Source organism: Thamnophis sirtalis, unplaced genomic scaffold, assembly GCF_051295495.1.
Source record: "Thamnophis sirtalis isolate CommonGarterSnake01/CBP01778 unplaced genomic scaffold, rThaSir2_p1.2 scaffold_6, whole genome shotgun sequence".
Taxonomy (NCBI): Eukaryota; Metazoa; Chordata; class Lepidosauria; order Squamata; family Natricidae; genus Thamnophis; species Thamnophis sirtalis.
The window spans coordinates 130,116,553-130,139,135 of record NW_028261386.1 but is presented as its reverse complement, the minus strand read 5'-3'; the positions used below and the strand labels follow the sequence as shown (position 1 = coordinate 130,139,135).

Below are 22,583 nucleotides of genomic sequence, written 5' to 3'. Positions count from 1 at the left end.
AATAAAAACTTTACACAAGCCCCAAAATACTGAAATATATATATTTATTTATCAGCACAAATACAACATACATACATACATACATACATGTGTGTGTGTGTGTCTGATATTTGTGCTGATATATATATAGCTGATGAGAGCTAAATAGCTTGAAATAGATCTATACTAGTCTCCCTTTATTTATTTATCAGCACAAATAAAACACAAATATAACAAAGGCAAGAGTAAAAATATTGGATTTCTGTCGTGATGGACTCTTGTGACGAGCCAATTGACAGATGATGGAAGCAGTTAGCTTCCTCCCATAATTGGGGCTTACCAGGGGTTGTAACACTATATATATATATATATATATATGTATGTATGTATGTATGTATGTATGTATGTATGTATATGTATATGTATATGTATATGTATATTAGTGTCACAACCCCTGGTAAGCCCCAATTATGGGAGGAAGCTAACTGCTTCCAACATCTGTCAATCGGCTAATATATACCTTCTTCCCTGGCTTCAACTGATAAGGAGGAGACCTGTGGCTTGATGGCTAAGACGTTTGCCTAAGATGCAATACAGCACAGGTTGGAATCCCAGTAAGGGTATGGCTAGCTGATGAGAGCTAAATAGCTTGAAATAGATCTATACTAGTCTCCCTTTATTTATTTATCAGCACAAATAAACACACACACACACACACACACACACACACACACACACACACACACACATATATATATATATATATATATATATATATATATATATATATTTGTCAGACTTATATGCAGTGAGAAGCATTTTTCTGAAGCCAAAGCGGTCATGGAAAATAGCTTTAGAAGTTCATAGGATGAAGCATTAAAACAATATCCTGTGTTCTTATTAAATGTAGGTAGATTAATATAAATTATAATCATAAAATCAGACAATGTAATCAACAGAAGCACACGATGAAAATGCTGTAAGAAAAAACACGTAAAACTGAAAAAAGCAAACAGTAACAATTTAATAGCAGCAAGAGGAAAAGTTATTAAAATGCGCAAAATTAAATTACATATTATAGAACCCAGTTAAAAGTGACTTCAATTTGTCACAAAATAAACACTTGGAAGAATCCAGGTGACATGATCTGCTTTTACTTTAAAACCCACATTTAAAATTATGTTTTCCCATGAGACCCAAGGAGCGCCTGTTTGAAATATATATCCTAAAACATCGATCATTACACGGAATAAGCTGCACCCATCGATTAATACCAAGCTAACCATGAAATTTGATTGCGGAATAATATTGTATTTTGTAATACTTTCAGCTGTTTTGCATTCAGTGATGTGCATATCAGCTAAACAATTGTTGGATCTGCAGTTTCAGAAGCTTTGTTTGTTGTTTATTTGTTTGTTAGTTTATTATATTTATATGCTGCCCTTTTCCCCCGAAGGGGACTCAGGGCGGCTCACAACTCAAACCAGGGAAGGGGGATACAGACAAAAAATTAAAAAACGACACATAACAATGCATAAATTAAAACACACAACAGTCATACCAATTCGAGACGGGGGCAATAGTTCTTCAGCCCCAGGCCTGTCTGAACAGCCAGGTTTTAAGGGCTTTGCGGAAGACCTGGAGGGTGGTGAGGGTTCGAATCTCCACGGGGAGTTCATTCCAGAGGGTCGGAGCAGCCACAGAGAAGGCTCTCCTCCGGGTAGTCGCCAGTCAACACTGGCCGGCGGATGGAATTCGGAGGAGGCCTAATCTGTGGAATCTAATCGGTCTGTTGGAGGTAATTGGCAGCAGGCGGTCTCTCAAGTACCCAGGTCCAATACCATGAAGGGCTTTATAAGTGATGACTAGCACCTTGAAGCGCATCCGGAGACCAATAGGCAGCCAGTGCAGCTCGCGGAGGATAGGTGTTACGTGGGTGAACCGAGGTGCACCCACGATCGCTCGCATGGCTGCATTCTGGACAAGCTGGAGTCTCCAAATGCTCTTCAAGGGCTGCTTAAGTTCTTTGTCCACATTTATGGACCTTTGTCACTGATTTCACCATTGACCATTTATTGTCTGGTTTTTAGTCCCTTGGTAGATTGAGGTTCTTCCCTTCAACCTATTTTTGGCAGGAAGAATGCAGTATTTTATGCTCCCTTCTGGATTTTACCATCACAAGGACAGAAAGCTCTGAAATGCAGCCATGTATACCAGTGCAAATTTCCTTAATAAACGATACTTTTACTTTTGAACCATAAGCATATCTCTCAAAGTATTCTAAGAGTACTGTCTCCAAAAATTCTACTCACACAGGCCTGTTTTGCTAAACAGAAATTCCACAAGTAAATAGAAGGATGCCAACAAGGGTTAAAATAAATTACCCATTCAGTCTGGAAAGACAGATAAGCAATCCTGATGTTAGGCATTGCTTATCTGCAGAAGTAACTGGTGTATACTGCTGCTAGCCCAACGCACAGGATTTTGGCTAATCAGGGGCTTTAGATAAACAACTTTTGTTTTTTAGTTTAAAGTTTATTTATAGGCCGCCCTTTTCCCTGGGGGGACTCAGGGCGGCTTACAACTCATGGGGAAGGGGATACAAACAATGACACATAAGAACAATACATAATTAAAAAGAACACAACATTCATACCATTCGGGTGGGGGTGGGTTACAATCTTTAGCCCCAGGCCTGACGGGATAGCCAGATTTTAAGGGCTGTACGGAAGGTCTGGACGGTGGTGAGGGTACGAATCTCCACGGGGAGATCGTTCCAAAGGGTCGGAGCTACTACCGAGAAGGCTCTCCTCCACGTAGTTGCCAGTCGACACTGACTGGCAGATGGGATTCGGAAGAACTTTGAGCCCATTGCAATAAAAGCAGTAGTGGATAGAATAAATACTTGCCATTAATTGTGTTTTTATTTATACAATGAAAAACAAATTGTGTACTTAACAAGAGTTTTAATATTAAAAAGTTTAGTGTAAAAGATTTGACAGGAAGTTTGTCAAAGTGCACTCGGACAGGACGAGCATCTCTTCTTAAAGCACTGAAGCGGCCACATTCTCCAAAATGTTCAGTGCAACTATTTTGAAGATGTTCCCCTGTTGTCTCTAGGCACAGTCGCATTTTTTTTTGCATTGGTAGTTTATTCCAGTGGATGGAATTTCTGTGCATACATATTAATATGCTGACAAGCTGCCAGAGGACATAGTTGTGTTGATGGTTCGAAGAGCATTAAACCAACTTTTGCAAAGTTTACGAAGAAAAACAAGGTCTGATACAGCTTAAACACAGAGATGAAAATGTGATTAAAATTCTGAATCAAACGCCACCCAACAAATTACTTTAGGGGACTGTATTTGCATCCTCTCTGTAATTTAGTGTTAATTTAATGTATGAAGGATGTACGTGCAATTAAGAGTTATAGTAATTATTTTTTAAAGTGAAAAGTATTCTTTTGCTAAACACTTGGTGGCGGTGTTGCTTTAAACTGGGCTATTTCCCTTTTATTTGCTTGATAAATTCTGATAACAGGAAGATTACATTTAAGATTTTGGCTTTACTTATTTTTAAACTAAAAGTTAAAATGCAATAAAAGGTGGTTTTTCCCCATTTTTGTAAAAATATATCAAATTACAGTATATGGCATATATTTATCTGCACAAACCTATCCTGAAGCAATACAAGGATAATTTATTACAGGCTTAATAAATAAATCTTTTAAAAAATACATCATTACCAGTGGTGGGTTGCAAATATTTTTACTACTGGTTTAGGTGCGCTCCCGTGTGCGCGCAATGCTTCTGCGCATGCGTGGAAGCATCAGGGCGCGTGGCTGTGGCCTCCCACCACCGCTACTACCGGTTTGGCCGAACCGGGCCGAACCAGGAGTAACTCACCACTGACCATTACCAAATGGAATCTACCTTACTGATCCCACGGTGAGAGCAAAATTGGCCAAGTAACTTTCTCATATTCCTGACATTGCTTTATTAATCTTTAGCTGGATCATGCAAACAGGTTTTAAAGACCCAGCATTCTCAATCCAGATCAATAGGCAGCTACACCCTAGGCTCTTAACCAGTGGTGGGTTACAAAAATTGTTGGAACCTACTCTGTGGGTGTGGCCTCCTTTGTGGGAGTGGCTTGCCACCCATGTGACCGGATGGGAGTGGCTTGCCGCCCATGTGACCGGATATGAAATTATGAATTAGTACTTAGGTCGGTCCAAGTAGCTATTCAGAAGTTAGTGGTTAGAAGCAATCGTAAAGCAAGATGTGGAATTAAAACCAGAAATATTTTGTTGGCTATTTGAAAGGGAGTATAATATATATTTAATTTTACACATGTTAGCAGCTGCTGGAATTGTGTTTGCACCACAGTGGAAAAACAGAGATATGTAAATGAATAAATATTACAATGTGCAGGAATCAATAAATTGAATACCTTTTCACGTGGGATTGGTTTTAGCAATTGCCAACTAATGGAAGCAGAAATTAGAAATCCAAAAGTATGAAAGAAAATACCAATTATGTAAGGAAAGGTCCCTAAAATGTATAAGGAAATATTACTAGATCATTATTAATGCGTAGATAACTGCGGGACATTACACACCCACCAGTGGTGGGTTTCAAAAAATTTCGGAACCTCTTCTGTAGGTGTGGCCTGCTTTCCGGGTCCACTGGTGGAACCTCTTCTAACCGGTTCGGTAGATTTGACGAACCGGTTCTACCGAATAGGTGCGAACTGGCAGGAACCCACCTCTGCTCTTAACAGTACAGAACTTTCTTTCCTTAAAGCCCCAAATATATTTTCTCCTGTAAAATGATGATATCTGTGTTCAGGAAAAAAAAATCCTGAACAATGAATGCCCAGGGAGAGGGAGTGCTGGGGGCAAGCTAGAATTATTGGCACCTCTGTCCTCTCTGGCCCTTTTAACTGCTGCAGTCAACATATGGTATCTCTACTGCTGAAAACCCAAAACTGTGAACTCCAAGATTACAATTTTAAAAGAGTTTTTATTCTTTGTTTATTAGGTTTTTTGTGAAGATCCTGGCTTGCATCCATTTGGGTAAAGGTTGTCTTTGAAACTCACACATTTGCTGAATATACTGAATCAAGGCTGTCTAACCTTTTGCTGATTAGGGCAGTTGACATCCACAAGACTTAAAAGTTTCCAAGGTTGGGCCACCCCTGCAGTAAATGTTCTGCTGTTTTCAGTATTATTTTTTTTCCTAATAATGAAATCTTGACCGTAGAAAAACATTCTGGCAAAGACTACTGGCCACTCTGTTTTGGACGATGTTTTGGGGTAATATAACCAATAGTTTAGCTTCAAAATATTCAATTAGTTCAATTCAATTCAATATTCAATTATTCAATTTCCAGCTTTACATAAGTGCGCAGAATATAAGGCTAAGAATATCATTCATTCCGCAAACTGTGAAATTGATCTGCATGTACAATACACTCGGCATACGTTTGGGAGGAGAGATGCCTGTTATTGGTTTAGCAATTTTCTACCCATGAAAACAATTAGCTGATCTAGGGGGGGGGGGGGAATTAACCAGGGCCAAATCTGATTGGTCTTTGGATGGTGAATTAGCAGGAAATCCCCAGACTGTAGGCCAGGTGAGAGAAGACAAATAGGTATTATTGCCACTTCTGAACTGAGAGCCGAGGTGGCGCAGTGGTTAGGGTGCAATACTGCAGGCCACTTCAGCTGACTGTTATCTGCAGTTTCAGCGGTTCAAATCTCACCGGCTCAAGGTTGACTCAGCCTTCCATCCTTCCGAGGTGGGTGAAATGAGAACCCAGACTGTGGGGGCAATATGCTGACTCTGTAAACCGCTTCGGGTTGGCCACCAGGAGGCACCTGAGCCTTGGACCAGTGGGGAGGACACAAGGGAGAGTGAGCCGGACACCAGTAGTGAGTTGTTCCTGGATGCACGCCATCAAAGAGCTATAAGGCGTCAGGAACAATTACGCAATTACAGGAGGTGATTGCACTCAGCTGGTGGTCATTAGGCTCCGCTCCAGACTATAAAAAGCTACTTGTGCACACGGCCTTCTTTGCAGAAGTCAACACAGAATCGAATGTCGGAGAACTTTATATGAGCTTGGCAGGCTGGATTGCTGCCAAGCCTTATCTGTGTTTATTGTTGCCCAAGCTTGTCTGTGCTGGGTTGCTGCCAAGGACCTGTTTGTCTGTTAATTAAATGCTGTAACTTATCTCTGGCTCGGAGTGTGCTTGGGTGTGGAACGAGGGGGATCAGAACACTAAGCAATGGAAATTCTGGACCCAACTTGTGGGGTCATAAGTTCAGGGATACCTGTAGTTGCAGCACTATGGTCTGCTTTGCACATCTGCCCAAAGCTACGTAGGTCCCACTCAGTTCAGTAAGCAGATAGAAGAGCTGCAGTGTCCATCACTTCATGCTGGTGAAGGAGCTCTACTGTTCTGCAAACAGTATTAACGGAGCTTTGTGAAACAGATCAGTTGTAAAGCTTTTGAGGATAGAGGTTCCCTATTACTTCTGCCATTGAGCCCATCAGAAGAGTAACACAAGTGACCGATCCTATTATTTAGGATCGTTTTTTTTTTCCTTTTTGGTGCCATTAATCTATTTGCAGCTGGACTCAAGAGACCCGCAATTTATCATTATAAAATATAAAGCCAAATGTCCCCACGCTCCTCTTTTTTTCTTTTTCTTTTCAGGAGCGCCACAGATTAACAGGTTAGAATGTTTTCCACATGTCTCGTTTTACTGTCAGGAGAATATTAAAGCCGTTTCCCAGCTTCCGTAGCTCAACCAGATGTCCACCGATCCCATGGCGAGAGCAAAATTGGCACAGTAGCCTTCTCCTGACCCCGGGATTGTTTTATCAAGGATGACTTTAAAGGTATAAAAGGGCCATTTCTTGCTGAGATGTGTAATGTTTTTCAGCCCTTTCCCCTACAATTACCCCAAAGTGCTGACTTGGTCGAACTACTGATAGGCAGTAGTATTTTTTAGGATGCCTCTCACACTGAGCTGTAATTGCTGTTTGTGTTGGCCCCAGAAAGGGACCAAGTTTTGTTTCCAGCGTACATTTCCGGACTCTGGTTTCAGTAATATCAGCGTCGGATATGGTCCTAGGCACATATTTTATTGTGTAAACGTTTGACGGTAATTTCCTCTGTCAATCTCTACTGGGTAGCCTCTAATTATCAAAGACTTCGGATGGACAATTTCAAAAATATTTTCTAGAGCTCCACCAATTGCTTTCCTTTCGCTGACTTTTTTTTCCCCCCTTTCTTCTCCTTCTCCTCAGCCTGCCAAATGCATCTAAACCAGAATTTGGTCTTTGGATTAAGTTTAGATCATTTTTTGCTAGTGCGCCTGAGGTGGGATGGGCCGCCGTTCGCGGCGACTCCATATTCTTCTGCCCTGCATTAAACCGGCCTCCCTTCACCCGACAGCTTCCAGATGTGCTGGGATTACCCGTCACAGTATCCCAGGCCAAAATGGCTACGAGCCATATTGCTGGGAGTTCTGGAAGGGGAGAGTCCCAGAACATCTGGAGAACTCTAGGCTGGGTGTGGGCTGCGCTAAATTATTGACACATGAGAGTGAGATGGGCTTTTGTTGTGTTCCCTCTTTTAAATGATATTTTCCTTTCGCTTTTGTACCGTGTTTTTTTGCGATGCAGTTTGCTATTATTCCATCAGTACACAAATATTGTGTCTGAAACCACAAGTTAAAACCTGGGTGTTTTTTTTTTCCTGTCAAACTAATAGCATCTGTTTTTCCTGCTTTTGAGTGCATTTCAAAACCCCAATTATTTCAATGGGAAACGTAAGATATACTCTTTTTTACCATTTAAAAATACAGATAGTTCATAAAAAAATGTTGTTTCATATTTAGTGGACTCCCCAAATAATGTTTTTAAAAAGTTGGATATTTGTTTTTTTGTACTGGCATGACACGAAATGAGGGGTTTTAGGTTCGTACAATTTGGTTTGATCCAGCCATACCAGTGGTGGGATTCAGCCAGTTCGCACCTATTCGGGAGAACCGGTTGGTAACTTTCTAAGCAGTTCGGAGAACCGGTTGTTGGAAGAAATCTCCTTTTGTTTTTTCCACTTTTCAGGGCTAATCCTGTAAGGAAGGCAGGAAGGAAACATTCTGGTGTTGTTTCTAGCCTCATCTTTATTGCCCTGCTTACAGAAACTGCCTCCTGTTAACTCTTATTACATTGTAACACTTGATGCGAAGCACCCATTGATGTGAGTGATGTTGAGTTGGCCACACCCACCCAGTCACATGACCACCGAACCATGCCTACCCAACTGGTCATTAGGGCAGAGAACCGGTTGTTAAATTATTTGATTCCCATCACTGAGCCAGACTGTGGGGGCGATATGCTGACTCTGTTAACCGCTTAGAGAGGGCTGAAAGCCCTATGAAGCGGTATATAAGTCTAACTGCTATTGCTATTGCTATTGCTACCTTTTTCTTGGTTTCAAGTCACACCTTAAATGGGAAAGAGTGAAATAGTAAAGTTGTTAAAACTTATCTCTGAAAATATGAAATTAGTTTTTCATTAAAAGAAGTGGATATTGCTGTTTAGTATGATAACCAGAGAAGCTCACACTAAAGCAACTGCATAAAGGCAACTTGAATTAGATTGCAAGAAAATAACATTTCTTTATCATGGCAGTAATGGTTCAATAGCGTAAGCTACTTAAGCCCAGAGAAGATGTGAATCTCTTCCTCTTGAGGTTTGTAAAGGAATGGAAAGGATGAGAAACGCAGACTTTATCACAAGCGCAAAATACTTAGACCTGCAATACAAGTCTGGGAGATTTCATTCATTAAGAATATAAGCCTACTTCAGTGGCCTACCACTGAACGAAGTCTTCCCCATTGAGTTCAACCTCTTTCTTCAAGGCCATTCAAGGATTTCTTGAAGACTGTTCAACAGCTGACCTTTCCCATCCTCTCCTTCGATATCCTCTATGAATATAAACTCGCCCCCAAATAACATTTCTGTATTATCTCCTCCCAACTGCAGTGTTCAGACATAGTCTACTTTCAACAAGAGCAAGTGAGCTAGAATAATGCCATTCCTTCAGCTCCTTTCGATCTCAAGTTTCCCTGGCTATTTTATCCTTAATACAAACTTAATAAATGATCATCCTATCTATTTATCCCATTGATAAATTTCTAAGAAGGAGGAGAAGGAGAAGAGAAGAGGAGGAAGAAGAAGAAGAAGAGGAGGAAGTAGTAGTAGTAGTAGTAGTAGTAGTAGTAGTAGTAGTAGTAGTAGTAGTAGTGGTGGTGGTGGTGGTGGTAGGTTTTCCTGCCTCTCAATACCTCAATACCTCCCCTCCTTACTAAGTGGAGAAGTAAGTTCTGTGGGGAGAGGGGAGGTTGGCTTGAAGAGTTTTCTATGGCAGTGTTTCTCAAGTTTAGGAGTTTTAAGAAGTGTGGACTTCACTTCACTTTACTTATAAGATGTTCTATAGATGGCATTTAGATCCTAAAAAGCTGGCTTCTATGTATCCGAATGTACAGCCTAAATGTTGGAGGTGTGGTTCTCTCGATGCTATATATTTTCATATATGGTGGACCTGCCAAAAGGTTAAGGCATTCTGGATAAAAATATGGTGGATTATGCAAAATATCTTTAAAAGAAGGATAAAGTTTACTCCTCAGTTATTCTTACTAGGTATATGTACGGATTTTACAGCGGTAGAGACTAACTTGATCCTGCACCTAATAACGGCAGCAAGACTGTTGGTGGCGCAATACTGGAAGAAGGAAGACTTGCCTACAACTCAAGAATGGACATTGAAAGTTACAAACTTAGCCGAGATGGCTAAAATATCGGCATATCTTAAAGATCACTCAAATGAGAGATATAAACGAGACTGGAAAAAATGGATTGACTATATACAAAATAAATACGGGACTAAGAAATTCCAGTTAGCCTATGCTTAAGATCAGAAATGATTTAAATTGTTTAAAGTTAGCTCAGCAAGAAGAAGCTAAGATCAATGTAGAGATGTCATTAATTTTTTTTTCTCAATAGATTTTAGACTGTGTTTGTTAAAAATCCATACCGGGTATGGGTTCTGGGAAGTTGGGGGGGGGGGAAGGAGGAGGGGGGTTGGGGGGGAGGGGTATACATTAGGCTAGACAAGAATTTGGTGGTAAACTAGAACTATTTTGACACACAAAAAATTGTACTCCGATGTTTTACTGATTGAGGAATGATGAAACGTTTGTTTTAAAAGAAATAAAACTTTTGAACACCCCCCCCCCCGAAAAGAAGAAGTGTGGACTTCAACTCCCAGAATTTGGGGCTGCGGAATTTTGGGAGTTGAAGTTCACACTTCTTAAAAACCTCAAGCTTGAGAAACACTGCTCTATGGCATTGGCAACACTGCTGATCATTTACCACCAAACAGAGAATGCTACTTGCCTTTAAGTATCTACAAGCAGAATTTGGTGCCAAATCTTCTCTTTAACTAAATCCCCTGGCTTACTCAAGGAATTTAGAGGAAGAGTAACATACCTGATCCCATTCTCATTAGGCATGGCTAAACGCTCGGTTCAGAGGAACTTGAACAACGTTCTTGGAATAGGAAGTAGACAGGAAATAGGCTCTCCGTAGCAGGGCGTGCTCTTATAACTTTTGCTGATAGAGTCTAACTAGGCCTTGCTAAATATAATAAATAAGGAAATCACTTGAAAATGAAGAGAAAGAAAAAAACCTCCCTTACATCTATTTCATTTAGGGATTCCCACGACATTGAGCACTGATCCTTGATCAATCCCTTGTTGATGTTTTTCTCCTCTAGAAACGATGAAGCTTATTATCATACATATAGTGTGCTTCCACCATGAAGGCACCAAGAAGAGCCGAGGTGGCGCAGTGGTTAGGGTGCAGTACTGCAGGCCACTTCAGCTGACTGTTATCTGCAGTTCAGCGGTTCTAATCTCACCGGCTCAAGGTTGACTCAGCCTTCCATCCTTCTGAGGTGGGTGAAATGAGGACGCAGACTGTGGGGGCGATATGCTGACTCTGTAAACCGCTTAGAGAGGGCTGAAAGCCCTATGAAGCGGTATATAAGTCTAACTGCTATTGCTATTGCTATTCCATCTCTATTTGAAATTGGAACATTAATAATATATTTTACAAAGTCAACAAGACACATAATATATTTTACAAAGTCAACAAGACACAAAGTCAACAAGACAAAGTCAACAAGAAATGCAAGAGCAGCATCACTAGAGACATCATTACATCTGAATGAAAAAACTTGATTGCAAACCACGCATGCAGAGATCCAGATGCAACCATAAGGGAGGAAGAATCTTAGAAGACATTTCATAATTGAGACTTGGTTTAACAAACCATTAATTCAGTAGAAACTCACTGGGCCAATAGAGTGCTGAGAGCTTCCAATGAATGTTACTACATAATTCCAAGTTTCTTTACTATTTATGAAGTACAAAATGGTTTTTCAAAACCAGACCCCCCAAGATGGGGAAATCAAACAACAATTCCTTCTGCTAATGGAAAGCAGGCAACGATAGATGGATTTTGGCTGACGACGAGGAGCTGAAAAATTCAGAGTTACATATTTAATTAGAGAAGCTGAAATGGACTTGACTTGCCAGTAGAAATCAATTCACCAAAGGAAACTCTGAGTATCAGAGCTGTATAAAATGGTGAGCCCAAAGTCAACCTCTAGTATCATCCTTTTTCCTTCAATGAAGACGAGGCTTCTGGATTCCCTCCTCTAAATGGTACATAGTTCTTATACCTAGTTGACATGGCAACTCTCCCTGCATGTTTGACAGATGCTTGAGAAATGTTTCATTCCAAAACACGAAAACGGTAGGGAAAAATTATTGAGGTTTTGAACCAGCGCCAGCTTCTCTTCTTATTCTCAAAGCGAGCCCTCGGAATAAGGTTGTACATGAAGAATGATCTGTAAGTGCTGCCAGGTTTCTGCAGTTGCAAAGTATTGTGCTAAGCTTAAGCTTCTTGTCAACACTTGGTTTAACTCCCTACATCCATTCCAAACCCCACCCCCCACCCCTCTTTTGAGCTCCAGATTTATGGTCAAATGCCAAGGCCCACGAAACCTACTCAGCCGTCCTACTCTGGTTGTCAGTCCAATCCACACCAAACTTATGACCCTCCAGATACTGCTCAGCTACAACTCCCAGCACTTCTTGCTGTAGCCCATGGGACTTGTGTTCAGCAGCCTCTGGAGATACTGCGCTTGTCCACTATTGGCGTAAGGAAGTGGTTTAAAAACAATTTAAATAAGCTACATAAACTAATCTTTGCCTACTGATTCATTAATCATACCACATCAAGCTTCAGATTCTCAGGGTTCCTCGATGGATCATAAATTTCAGAGAGAGGAGGGGGAGGGGGAGATAGAGAGATTTGAGAGAGATAGAGATAGAGATAGAGATAGAGATAGAGATAGAGATAGAGATAGAGAGGTAGGTAGGTAGGTAGGTAGGTAGGTAGGTAGGTAGGTAGGTAGGTAGATAGATAGATAGATAGATAGATAGATAGATAGATAGATAGATAGATAGATAGATAGATAGATAGATAGATGATAGATAGATGATAGATAAATAGATGATAGATGATAGATAGATAGATGATAGATAAATGATAGATGATAGATGATAGATGATAGTTGATAGATAGATAGATAGATAGATAGATAGATAGATAGATAGATGATAGATAGATAGATAGATAGATAGATAGATAGATAGATAGATAGATAGATAGATAGATAGATAAATAGATAGATGAGAGATGAGAGATAGATGGATGGATGGATGGATGGATGGATGGATGGATGATAGATAGATAGATAGATAGATAGATAGATGATAGATAGATAGATAGATAGATAGATAGATAGATAGATAGATAGATAGATAGATAGATAGAGGTATAGGCATATATATAGAGAGATAGAGAGATAGATAGGTATAGGTTTAGGTATATAGATGGATGGATGGATGGATGGATGGATGGATGGATGGATGGATGGATGGATGGATAGATATAGATATAGAGATAGAGATAGAGATAGAGATAGAGATAGAGATAGAGATAGAGATAGAGATAGAGATAGAGATAGAGATAGAGATAGAGATAGGGAGATAGGGAGATAGGGAGATAGGGAGATAGATTAGATAGATAGATAGATAGATAGATAGATAGATAGATAGATAGATAGATAGATAGATAGAGGTATAGGCATATATATAGAGAGATAGATAGATAGATAGATAGATAGAGAGAGAGAGAGAGAGAGAGAGAGAGAGAGAGAGAGAGAGAGAGAGAGAGAGAGAGAGAGATAGGTATAGGTTTAGGTATATAGATGGATGGATGGATGGATGGATGGGGATAGATATAGATATAGATATAGATATAAAGATAGAGATAGAGATAGAGATAGGGAGATAGGAAGATAGAAAGAAAGAAAGAAAGATAGATAGATAGATAGATAGATAGATAGATAGATAGATAGATAGGGAGGGAGGGAGGGAGGGAGGGAGGGAGATGGAGGCTCTCTAAGCTTGGTTGTTTTCTTGCAGGCATTTCATTACCAAACTAGGCAGCATCATCAGTGCTAACAGTGATTACATTGCCTACTTTACAATAATGAAATGTCTGCAAGGTGGCGCAGTGGTTAGGGTGCAGTACAGGCCACTTCAGCTGACTGCTATCTGCAGTTCAGCAGTTCAGCGGTTCAAATCTCACCGGCTCAGGGTTGACTCAGCCTTCCATCCTTCCGAGGTGGGTAAAATGAGGACCCAGACTGTGAGGGCGATATGCTGACTCTGTAAACGGCTTAGAGAGGGCTGAAAGCCCCATGAAGCGGTATATAAGTCTAACTGCTATCGGTATTGCTATTGCAAGAAATTAATCAGAACACCAAGGATCCTATTATGTGCCTCTTTATACAAAGAACTTAATCAGTCATAAAGCATAGGTTTGCCACAAGAGTTCTTTATGCCCGTTTTTCACATATCAATTAGGCTAAGGCTTCAGGCCAGCATTCAAGTTTCACAGGTATATTCCCTTTTGTCAGAAACATCATGTGAATATAATTTTCTAGCAAAAAAACCCCAAAAAACCACGACACTTCATGCAAATTGCCTCACTGATGTCTATTCAGAGAAAATAGAACAAATACCAGATAGGATTAAAGTTTTATACGAGGCAAGATTTAACAGGGAAACCAGAGTGTACAATCACAAACCCCTTAAATATTGTTTAGAGGACTTTTAAAGCAGGAGTATGTTAACTGGACTTCATAAATGAATGACGTCTGAAATGTTATAAGTTCCCATGCCTGAACACTGAAATCTTATGAGATATAAGAGCCGAGGTGGCGCAGTGGTTAGAGTGCAGTACTGCAGCCACTTCAGCTAACTGTTATCTGCAGTTCGGCTGTTCAAATCTCACCGGCTCAAGGTTGACTCAGCCTTCCATCCTTCCGAGGTGGGTGAAATGAGGACCCAGACTGTGGGGACAATATGCTGACTCTGTAAACCGCTTAGAGAGGGCTGAAAGCCCTATGAAGCGGTATATAAATCTAACTGCTATTGCTATAATAATTCCAAAACTTTTTAGCTCTTTTAATCCTTTAATTGCAGAATTACAGTATATATAAGAAGTCACATTTGTTTTGGTCCCTATAAATACTACATCACTGACCCTTGCCTGAAAATACATTCACCTATTATTATTTTATTAGACATTTTAAACTCTTTTTAAAGTGCCATGTTTCTTTTTCACATTTTCTTTTCCCTCATAGTGAGCGCTACTAAGAAAACATAAATTAGAATCAGTAAAAGAAGCTCACTATTTATTTCTTCTTACAGCATCAGGTTAAGAACATTAACAGGGTCTTTTTCAGAAACATTACTTTGAATGAATTCAATTTGCTGGACTCAAGAACCCATATGTATTCATAAAATAAGCCTTGTTACACATATTGCTTTTCGGGAGCCAAAATTTTATTTGCTTCCTGAAGTATATATCACCCTTGTTAATAACTGATATCCAAAAATATCTGATCTGTATTGTTTATCCCACTATTTCTTTTCTTTTTTTTGCAGTTTAATAGTGGAAAACTGGAAATCTCATCTTGAGTTCCCATATTTCTATAAGAAACATGTTTTAAAAAAGCAGAATCAGCAGATCAAAACCTTGACTACCTTTCTGGTATGATTTCTAAACAGGAAGCTGATTTCCATTTTCCATTTGCATTTCTTTCCAATAGTGTACAACATTTCTGTTTGTGCTACCATTAAAACTTTTAAAAGGAAACAAGACAGCACCAAAAGAAAAAAGAAAAAGAAAAGTAACAGCTCCACCGATATTTTCTCTTTTCCTGATTTTTTTTCTATTACATTTTTTCACAAATTGTAAAATTTGGAAGTCATATTTCTGCTTCTTGTGGCTAGTCAAAGCCAAGATAGCAGATCATTTACACCGGCATTCAGTAAGTGTCACTGTGTTGGCCTTGAAAAAAAACCTGAATCTATATTCCTCAGCAGTCTCCTTCAGTTTTACCAAAGGTGAAACCATGCATTATTTACAATCTAAAAATGTTATTTCATATGCTTTTGATCCCACCAATGTTCTACAGTACTTCTTCCCTTTCCTTACCATAATGTGTTGCCGTAGGAAAATCATTCTCTCATCACTTAGCCCACAATATAGAAGGCAAGCAACTTTAAAGAACAATCCCTTTTTGGGAGAGATCCCTTATTCAGTGGTTTAGATATTGCCGAGAGTCAGCCAAGAGTTACTGGATTTTCAAGAGCCATATTTTTGCTACAGCTGCTGGAAGAAGATACCCAGAACATTTTCCATAGAGGCAACTGAGGGAGAGGATGAAAAAGGACACACTTCACGGGTGGGTTGCTCCTGCTTCAGCCCAGTTCAGCCGAACCAGTAGTGATAATCTGGTGTGCATCGCAGAACTGGCAGAGACCCAGGCTGGTCACACCTTCGAACTGGTTCCCCGGTCTCCGTTGTCATTGCTAGCATCTTATTTATTAGCTTTTAATGGTCTTCACGCATGCACACAAACATTTGGGGCAGTCCTTGAAGAGCATTCAGAGACTTCAGCTTCTCCAGAATGCAGCCGCGCGAGCGATTGTGGGTGCACCTCGGTACACCCACGTCACACCTATCCTCCACGAGCTGCACTGGCTGCCTATTGGTCTTCGGATACGCTTCAAGGCGCTAGTCGTCACTTATAAAGCCCTTCATGGTATTGGACCTGGGTACTTGAGAGACTGCCTGCTGCCAATTACCTCCAACAGACCTATTAGATCCCACAGACTAGGCCTCCTCCAAATTCCATCTACCGGCCAATGCCGATTGGCTACCACCCGGAGGAGGGCCTTCTCTGTGGCTGCTCCGGTCCTCTGGAACGAGCTCCCCGTGGAGATTCGGACCCTCACCACCCTCCAGGCTTTCCGCAAAGCCCTTAAAACCTGGCTGTTCCGACAGGCCTGGGGCTGACGAGTTCCTGTCCCCGCTTGAATTGTGTGGTTGTTGATTGTTTTTAAATTGTTGTAGTTGTTTGTCTGTTGTTTTCCTCTTGTTTGTATTCCCACCCCCCACCCCACCCCTATTTTGGTTTGTGAGCCACCCTGAGTCCCTCTGGGAATAGGGCGGCATAGAAATGCAATAAATCAAATCAAATCAAATTTGTGTATGTGTATACTGTGTATATATGTACAATGACAATAAAGTTTATATATTTACAGCGAACTGCGCATGCACAAGCAATGTGTGGCCAGTGCGCGCACCAGCAAAGTGAGCAATGCATGGGCGGTGCACATGTGAACCGCTACTGATTTGTGTAGAAACCCACCCCAACACACTTCCTTCCAAGATGCGATGGGCATGCTACATGGAGTATGTAACACCACAAATCCCCCCCCCTAATATGCCTTTTGATTAAAAATTTCAAGATAACTCAAACATTTCCCTGTATTTTTTTTAAATACCTTGCAAAGCTAATGTTTTAATGAACTCATCCATGTATGTGTGCCCAAGGCCTAAAAATCAAACCATATCTACCTGCGGTTCCACCACAAAACTGCGCTCGACTAAACCACGCCCGACCAAACCGCGTCGCTGACATTATCAACAGGGCGACAACAGCGCGGAGACAGAAGCACGCTGTAAACCCTAAACCTAAAATTAACCCCTAAACCTAAACCTAACCCCCCTAAACCTAATCCTAAACCTAACCCTAAACCTAACCCTTAACCTAACCCTAAACCTAACCCTAACCCTAACCCTAACCCTTAACCTAACCCTAAACCTAACCCTAACCCTTAACCTAACCCTAACCCTAACCCTAACCCTAACCCTAACCCTAACCCTTAACCTAACCCTAACCCTTAACCTAACCCTAAAGCTAACCCTAAAGCTAACCCTTATCTTAAGTTGAATTGGCTTGCTTTCAAAGCGCTATTTAAAGCGCCCTTCTTTCTCCGCGCTGGCTGTTGTTGCCCTGTTGATGACGTCAGCGACGCGGTTTAATCGGGCGCGGCTTAGTCGAGCGCGGTTTTGACGGGTCACGTCTACCTGCTGCTTGAAAAGATTGCCAATTCCAGAAATCAGGCCCAACAACGCAAACGACAACCGAGTTCTTCTATTAGAACAGAAAAAGTAATGGAGACGCAGCTACTCTGCCTATGCTGTAGGGCACAACATTCATAGGAAAGAAAATTGAAAGGTTCAACAGAAAACCGCTCAATTTTAATAGGAAACAGTGTCTGATCTTTGTAGCTAAGTTAATCAGAAATTTCATCTATAAACTTCTGAACGTCTTCCTAATTTGCTTCTTCTGATAAATTAAGCAGATGCATTGTCTTCAGAGATCTGAGAGTAAGTTAGAAGTCAGTCAGCTGTTGATGATTGAAGAGGGTGATGATGATTAAAAAGAACTTTTTAGAAATACACCAGGGGGAAAGTCACAGTCTTTTCCTGTGCTGTATTTTGTTGTTGCTATTATTCTTCTTGTTACAAAAAAGAAAAAAGCCGTCCTTGATTTTTTTCCCCCAGAATGGTTTCTCTAATGTCCTTTATCTTATTTTTGTTCTGTTTAAACTCTGGGCACTTCTAATGGATTTATATTCATAACATTAATACATATACACAGACACAAAATTATACATAAGTGATAAATATTCTTTAAGTGCTATTTCCCTCTTGGAGATCTGGGTTCCAGTTTTATGTCCTCCTGTGGATATGGATGTTGTAAATAGAATTAGCAGCCCTGGCTTCCACCCCCCCCCCTCATTTTTACCTTACTGTCAGACTAAGAGCCGAGGTGGCGCAGTGGTTAGGGTGCAGTACTGCAGGCCACTTCAGCTGACTGTTATCTGCAGTTCAGCGGTTCTAATCTCACCGGCTCAAGGTTGACTCAGCCTTCCATCCTTCCGAGGTGGGTGAAATGAGGACCCAGACTGTGGGGGCGATGTGCTGACTCCGTAAACCGCTTAGAGAGGGCTGAAAGCCCTATGAAGCGGTATATAAGTCTAACTGCTGTTGCTATTGCTATTCCTTCCTTCATATTCATACTCATATTCATGTTAATATTCAGAAATATATGAATATATCTATCTATCTATCTATCTATCTATCTATCTATCTATCTATCACCTACCTACCTATTTTGTGTGTGTGTGTGTGTGTGTGTGTACACTAATCCAAAGAAAGGGGGGGAAAAGAGAAAAGAAAAAGAAACAAAAAGACAATAGCACAAAAAGAGAAGATAGAAAGAAATAAAAAGAGAACTTCCAATTTCCTTTGCAGCAAAGACAAGTATGATTACAAAATTATCTCTTAATCTATGGTTACAAAAAAAAAAGGCTCAGTTTTTTCCATTGCCTAATCTTTTCTAATCATCAAAACCACAAATCAAAAGTCCCTTTTCTGTTTCAAGCAGAAAGTCTACAAGGGGATTCCAGTCAGCAATAAATACAGATGTTGTCTCTAATCAAAGAAGTCAATTTAGCCATCTCTACAAGCCCCATCATCTTTACCAACCATATCTCCATTACAGATAGAATCAAACATTTCCACTTTGGGGCATATAATAATCTCACTGCAATTATCCTATATAAAACCAAAGTTCCATGACTTTTCCTCAAAGACTTTTTAAAATGCTTAACTCAATTTTACACATACCTGACTCCGTAGAGCACATAAATTCTCTCTGCTGGCAATGAAGTGTATTCAGAAACCAAATTTCTAAACTGCTGTGTCACAAGTGAAATTAGGAGGGCACATGATAATCTTGCCTCTTCGGCCCCCATCTCAGAGGTGGTATTCTGCCAGTTTGCCCCAGTTCTGGCGAACCAATAATGGCGGTGGCAGGAGGCTCCGCCCATCCACCCAGATGTCATCACGGATGCTCTACGCCCCCTGTGCGCACTCCCGGTTCTGAACCAATAGCGAAGATGAGACCATTTCATGCCTTTGGAATAGCATTAAATCAATCGAGCGATACTGGGTGTACCGAGATACACCCATGTTACACCTATCCTCCGCGAGCTGCGATGGCTCTTTATCGGTCTCCGAACACGCTTCAAAGTGCTGGTTATCACCTTTAAAGCCCTACATGGCCTAGGACCTGGATATCTATGAGACCGTCTCCTGCCACATACCTCCCAGCGTCCGATAAGATCTCACAAGATGGGCCTTCTCCGGGTGCCGTCGACTAGACAATGTCGTCTGGCGGCTCCTCGGGGGAGGGCCTTCTCTGTAGCTGCCCCAGCCCTATGGAACGATTTACCCCCAGAGATCCGGACCCTCCCCAATCTCTCGGCCTTCCAAAAGTCTACGAAGACCTGGCTATTCCGGCAGGCCTGGGGCTGTTGACCCTTGATTGAGTTCCAGCCCCACTAAAGTTGAGTGCATGTTGTGTCCTTTTAACTTGCTTTGTCTTTGTATTTTAATTTTTTTTTAGTATTTTTAAAAACTGTTTTTATGTAAACCGCCCGGAGTCCTTCGGGATTGGGCGCCATACAAATTCATTGAATCTTGAATCTTGAATCTCCGAACTGAGCAGCTCAGCACACAATTTGCATTTGTTTTTCCCTTTCTTTTCTCCAACCTACATAAGCATATGAACGAAGGAGGGTTGTGAAGATGAACTCAAGAGGCTGGAAGTTACCTGCATAGCTGTAAGAATATTGGCTAAGGCCTGGCCGTAGGTGTCATGGCAATGCACTGCCACAGCGGACAATGGAACTTCCATCATAACAGATTCCAGCGTTCTCTTCATACTGCCAGGGGTCCCCACACCAATGGTATCTCCCAAAGAGACCTCGTAGCATCCCATGCTATATAGCCTTTTTGAGACCTGATTAGGGAGAAACATAGTTCTTTCAATGAGAAGTGAGTGGTAACAAGGGAAATATCAATGGTCTAATTTTTAATGTTACAAATTCACATGTGCCAAAGAAGAATTTCTGAGGAATTAGGAACCCATTCGTTTTTCTCTTCAACTGGTTCATTTCTATCTCCTTTCCTAGATTTATGCAGCATCTAAACGTGATAGCTTAGAATTTCGGATCTGTTATGTCATCATACCTGAACATGTATATAATATTTTGCTTCTATATTTACACACCTTTATACACAGTTCTATATCTATATCTATATCTATCTATCTATCTATCTATCTATCTATCTATCTATCTATCTATCTATCTATCTATCTATCATCTATCTATCTATCTATCTATCTATCTATATCTATCTATCTATCTATATCTATATCTATATCTATATCTATATCTATATCTATATCTATATCTATATCTATATCTATATCTATATCTATATCTATATCTATATCTATATCTATCTATCTATCTATCTCTATCTATCTATCTATCTATCTATCTATCTATCATCTATCTATCTCTATCTATCTATCTATCTCTATATCTATCTATCTATCTATCTATCTATCTATCTATCTATCTATCTATCTATCTCTATCTCTATCTCTATCTCTATCTATCTATCTATCATCTATCTATCTATCTATCTATCTATCTATCTATCTATCTATCTATCTATCTATCTATCGGCTTAATTAATTTTATTCTTGTTTTGCAGCCATTTGTACCAATTGTTCCAAATTTCATAATATTCCGACTCATCTTTATCTTTTAATTTCAGTGTTAATTTGTCCATCTCTGCACAATCCAAAGTTTTTTTTTAATCACTAATTCGTCCGAGGGGGTGTTATTTTGTTTCCAGCATTGGGCAAATGCTATTCTAGCTGTAGTTAGCAGATGTGTTATGTACTTAATTTTCTTTGTATATTTCCCTTTGATTATTCCCAGTAGAAAGATTTCGGGTTTGTATTTTATCTGTTCTCCTGTAATTTCTTGCACCCGTTTCCAAATTTTTGTCCAATATTTTTGTGTTTCTCCCTTTTTGAAGGGAGGGAAATAAATTCATATTATAAAATGCAGAGCACGAGAGACTATTTTTCTCAGGCTTTAAGGTGGTTGTCAAAAACAGAATAGTGATGAATCAATGGCTGGCTCTCTTCTTTTCCGCCATTCCTCTTCCAGAGATAAACATGTACAAACACATTCTTTTTCACAGGGGTGGTTCTTAGATTTAAAAACATATTTTCGTTGCTTCTGCAGTCCATCTACTCCTCAGATACAGAAAAGGCAGATTGTATAAATTCTATCAGCTTCAATACTAAATCTTGGCTTGAGCAGAAGTGTTCATGACATGTTCAGGAAGGCGCCTTTATTGCATCGAATGAAGAAAATCCCCACCATATGTTTCACTTTCTGGCTTACTAACTTACAGTGGGAGCCGATGCTTCTATTGTTATCGGAACCGACAGTTATTCCGGCTTCTGAAAATATATACACATAGTATATTTGATGGCAGCTAATAGCTATGGCTCATGCTTCAGTATTTGGATTGGAGATGGAGGCTACTTATTGTATAATACAGCTAATAGACAAGATGGTAGTCAAATTATATAGCTGAAATGTAAATGTTTTTTTTTAAAACCTTCAGTGAGAAGAACTGACTGACACCGACTTAAAGATTGGAAGTGCCTCTCCCGGGGTACTTGGCAGTTCAGTTTCAGTGTGCATTATATATAAATAAATATATGTCAAGCGTATTCCTGAATTCTCAGTTTTAATCATCACAAGGGAATGAACCATGCATGCAGCTACGGTATCGCTACAAATTTGGAAGAATAAGGAGTTGCAGAGGGATATTTAATACACACGTACTGTATTCTAGTTTGGTTTTAGTTTAGAAGAAATAATCTTACTTCAGCAACTTTAGCTGGAGGGATAGTTCCTTCATAAGGGCATCCCAATGCACAAGACACGTACCTAAACAAGAAAAAGAGGCACACTGTTTATATGTATAATTCTCACAAGCTACCACCGTGTTTTAAATCTGGTACATACAATTAGGAAGAAGATGTAAGGGTGGACAAAAAAAATCTCTGCTTTAAAAAAAAAAGA

At 40.1% G+C, this 22,583-nt stretch overlaps 1 protein-coding gene across 1 annotated transcript in view; it reads right to left on the bottom strand.

The window, feature by feature from the left end:
* Positions 1 to 22,583, bottom strand: part of HMGCLL1 (3-hydroxy-3-methylglutaryl-CoA lyase like 1) — a 61,792-nt gene that overhangs the window by 9,076 nt on the left and 30,133 nt on the right. The window contains exons 6-7 of the mRNA XM_087718951.1: positions 22,385 to 22,448; positions 20,237 to 20,425 (exon numbers count right to left, since the gene is read on the bottom strand). Coding sequence (XP_087575077.1) covers positions 20,237 to 20,425; positions 22,385 to 22,448 — 253 coding nt within the window. The remainder of the gene's footprint in view (positions 1 to 20,236; positions 20,426 to 22,384; positions 22,449 to 22,583) is intronic.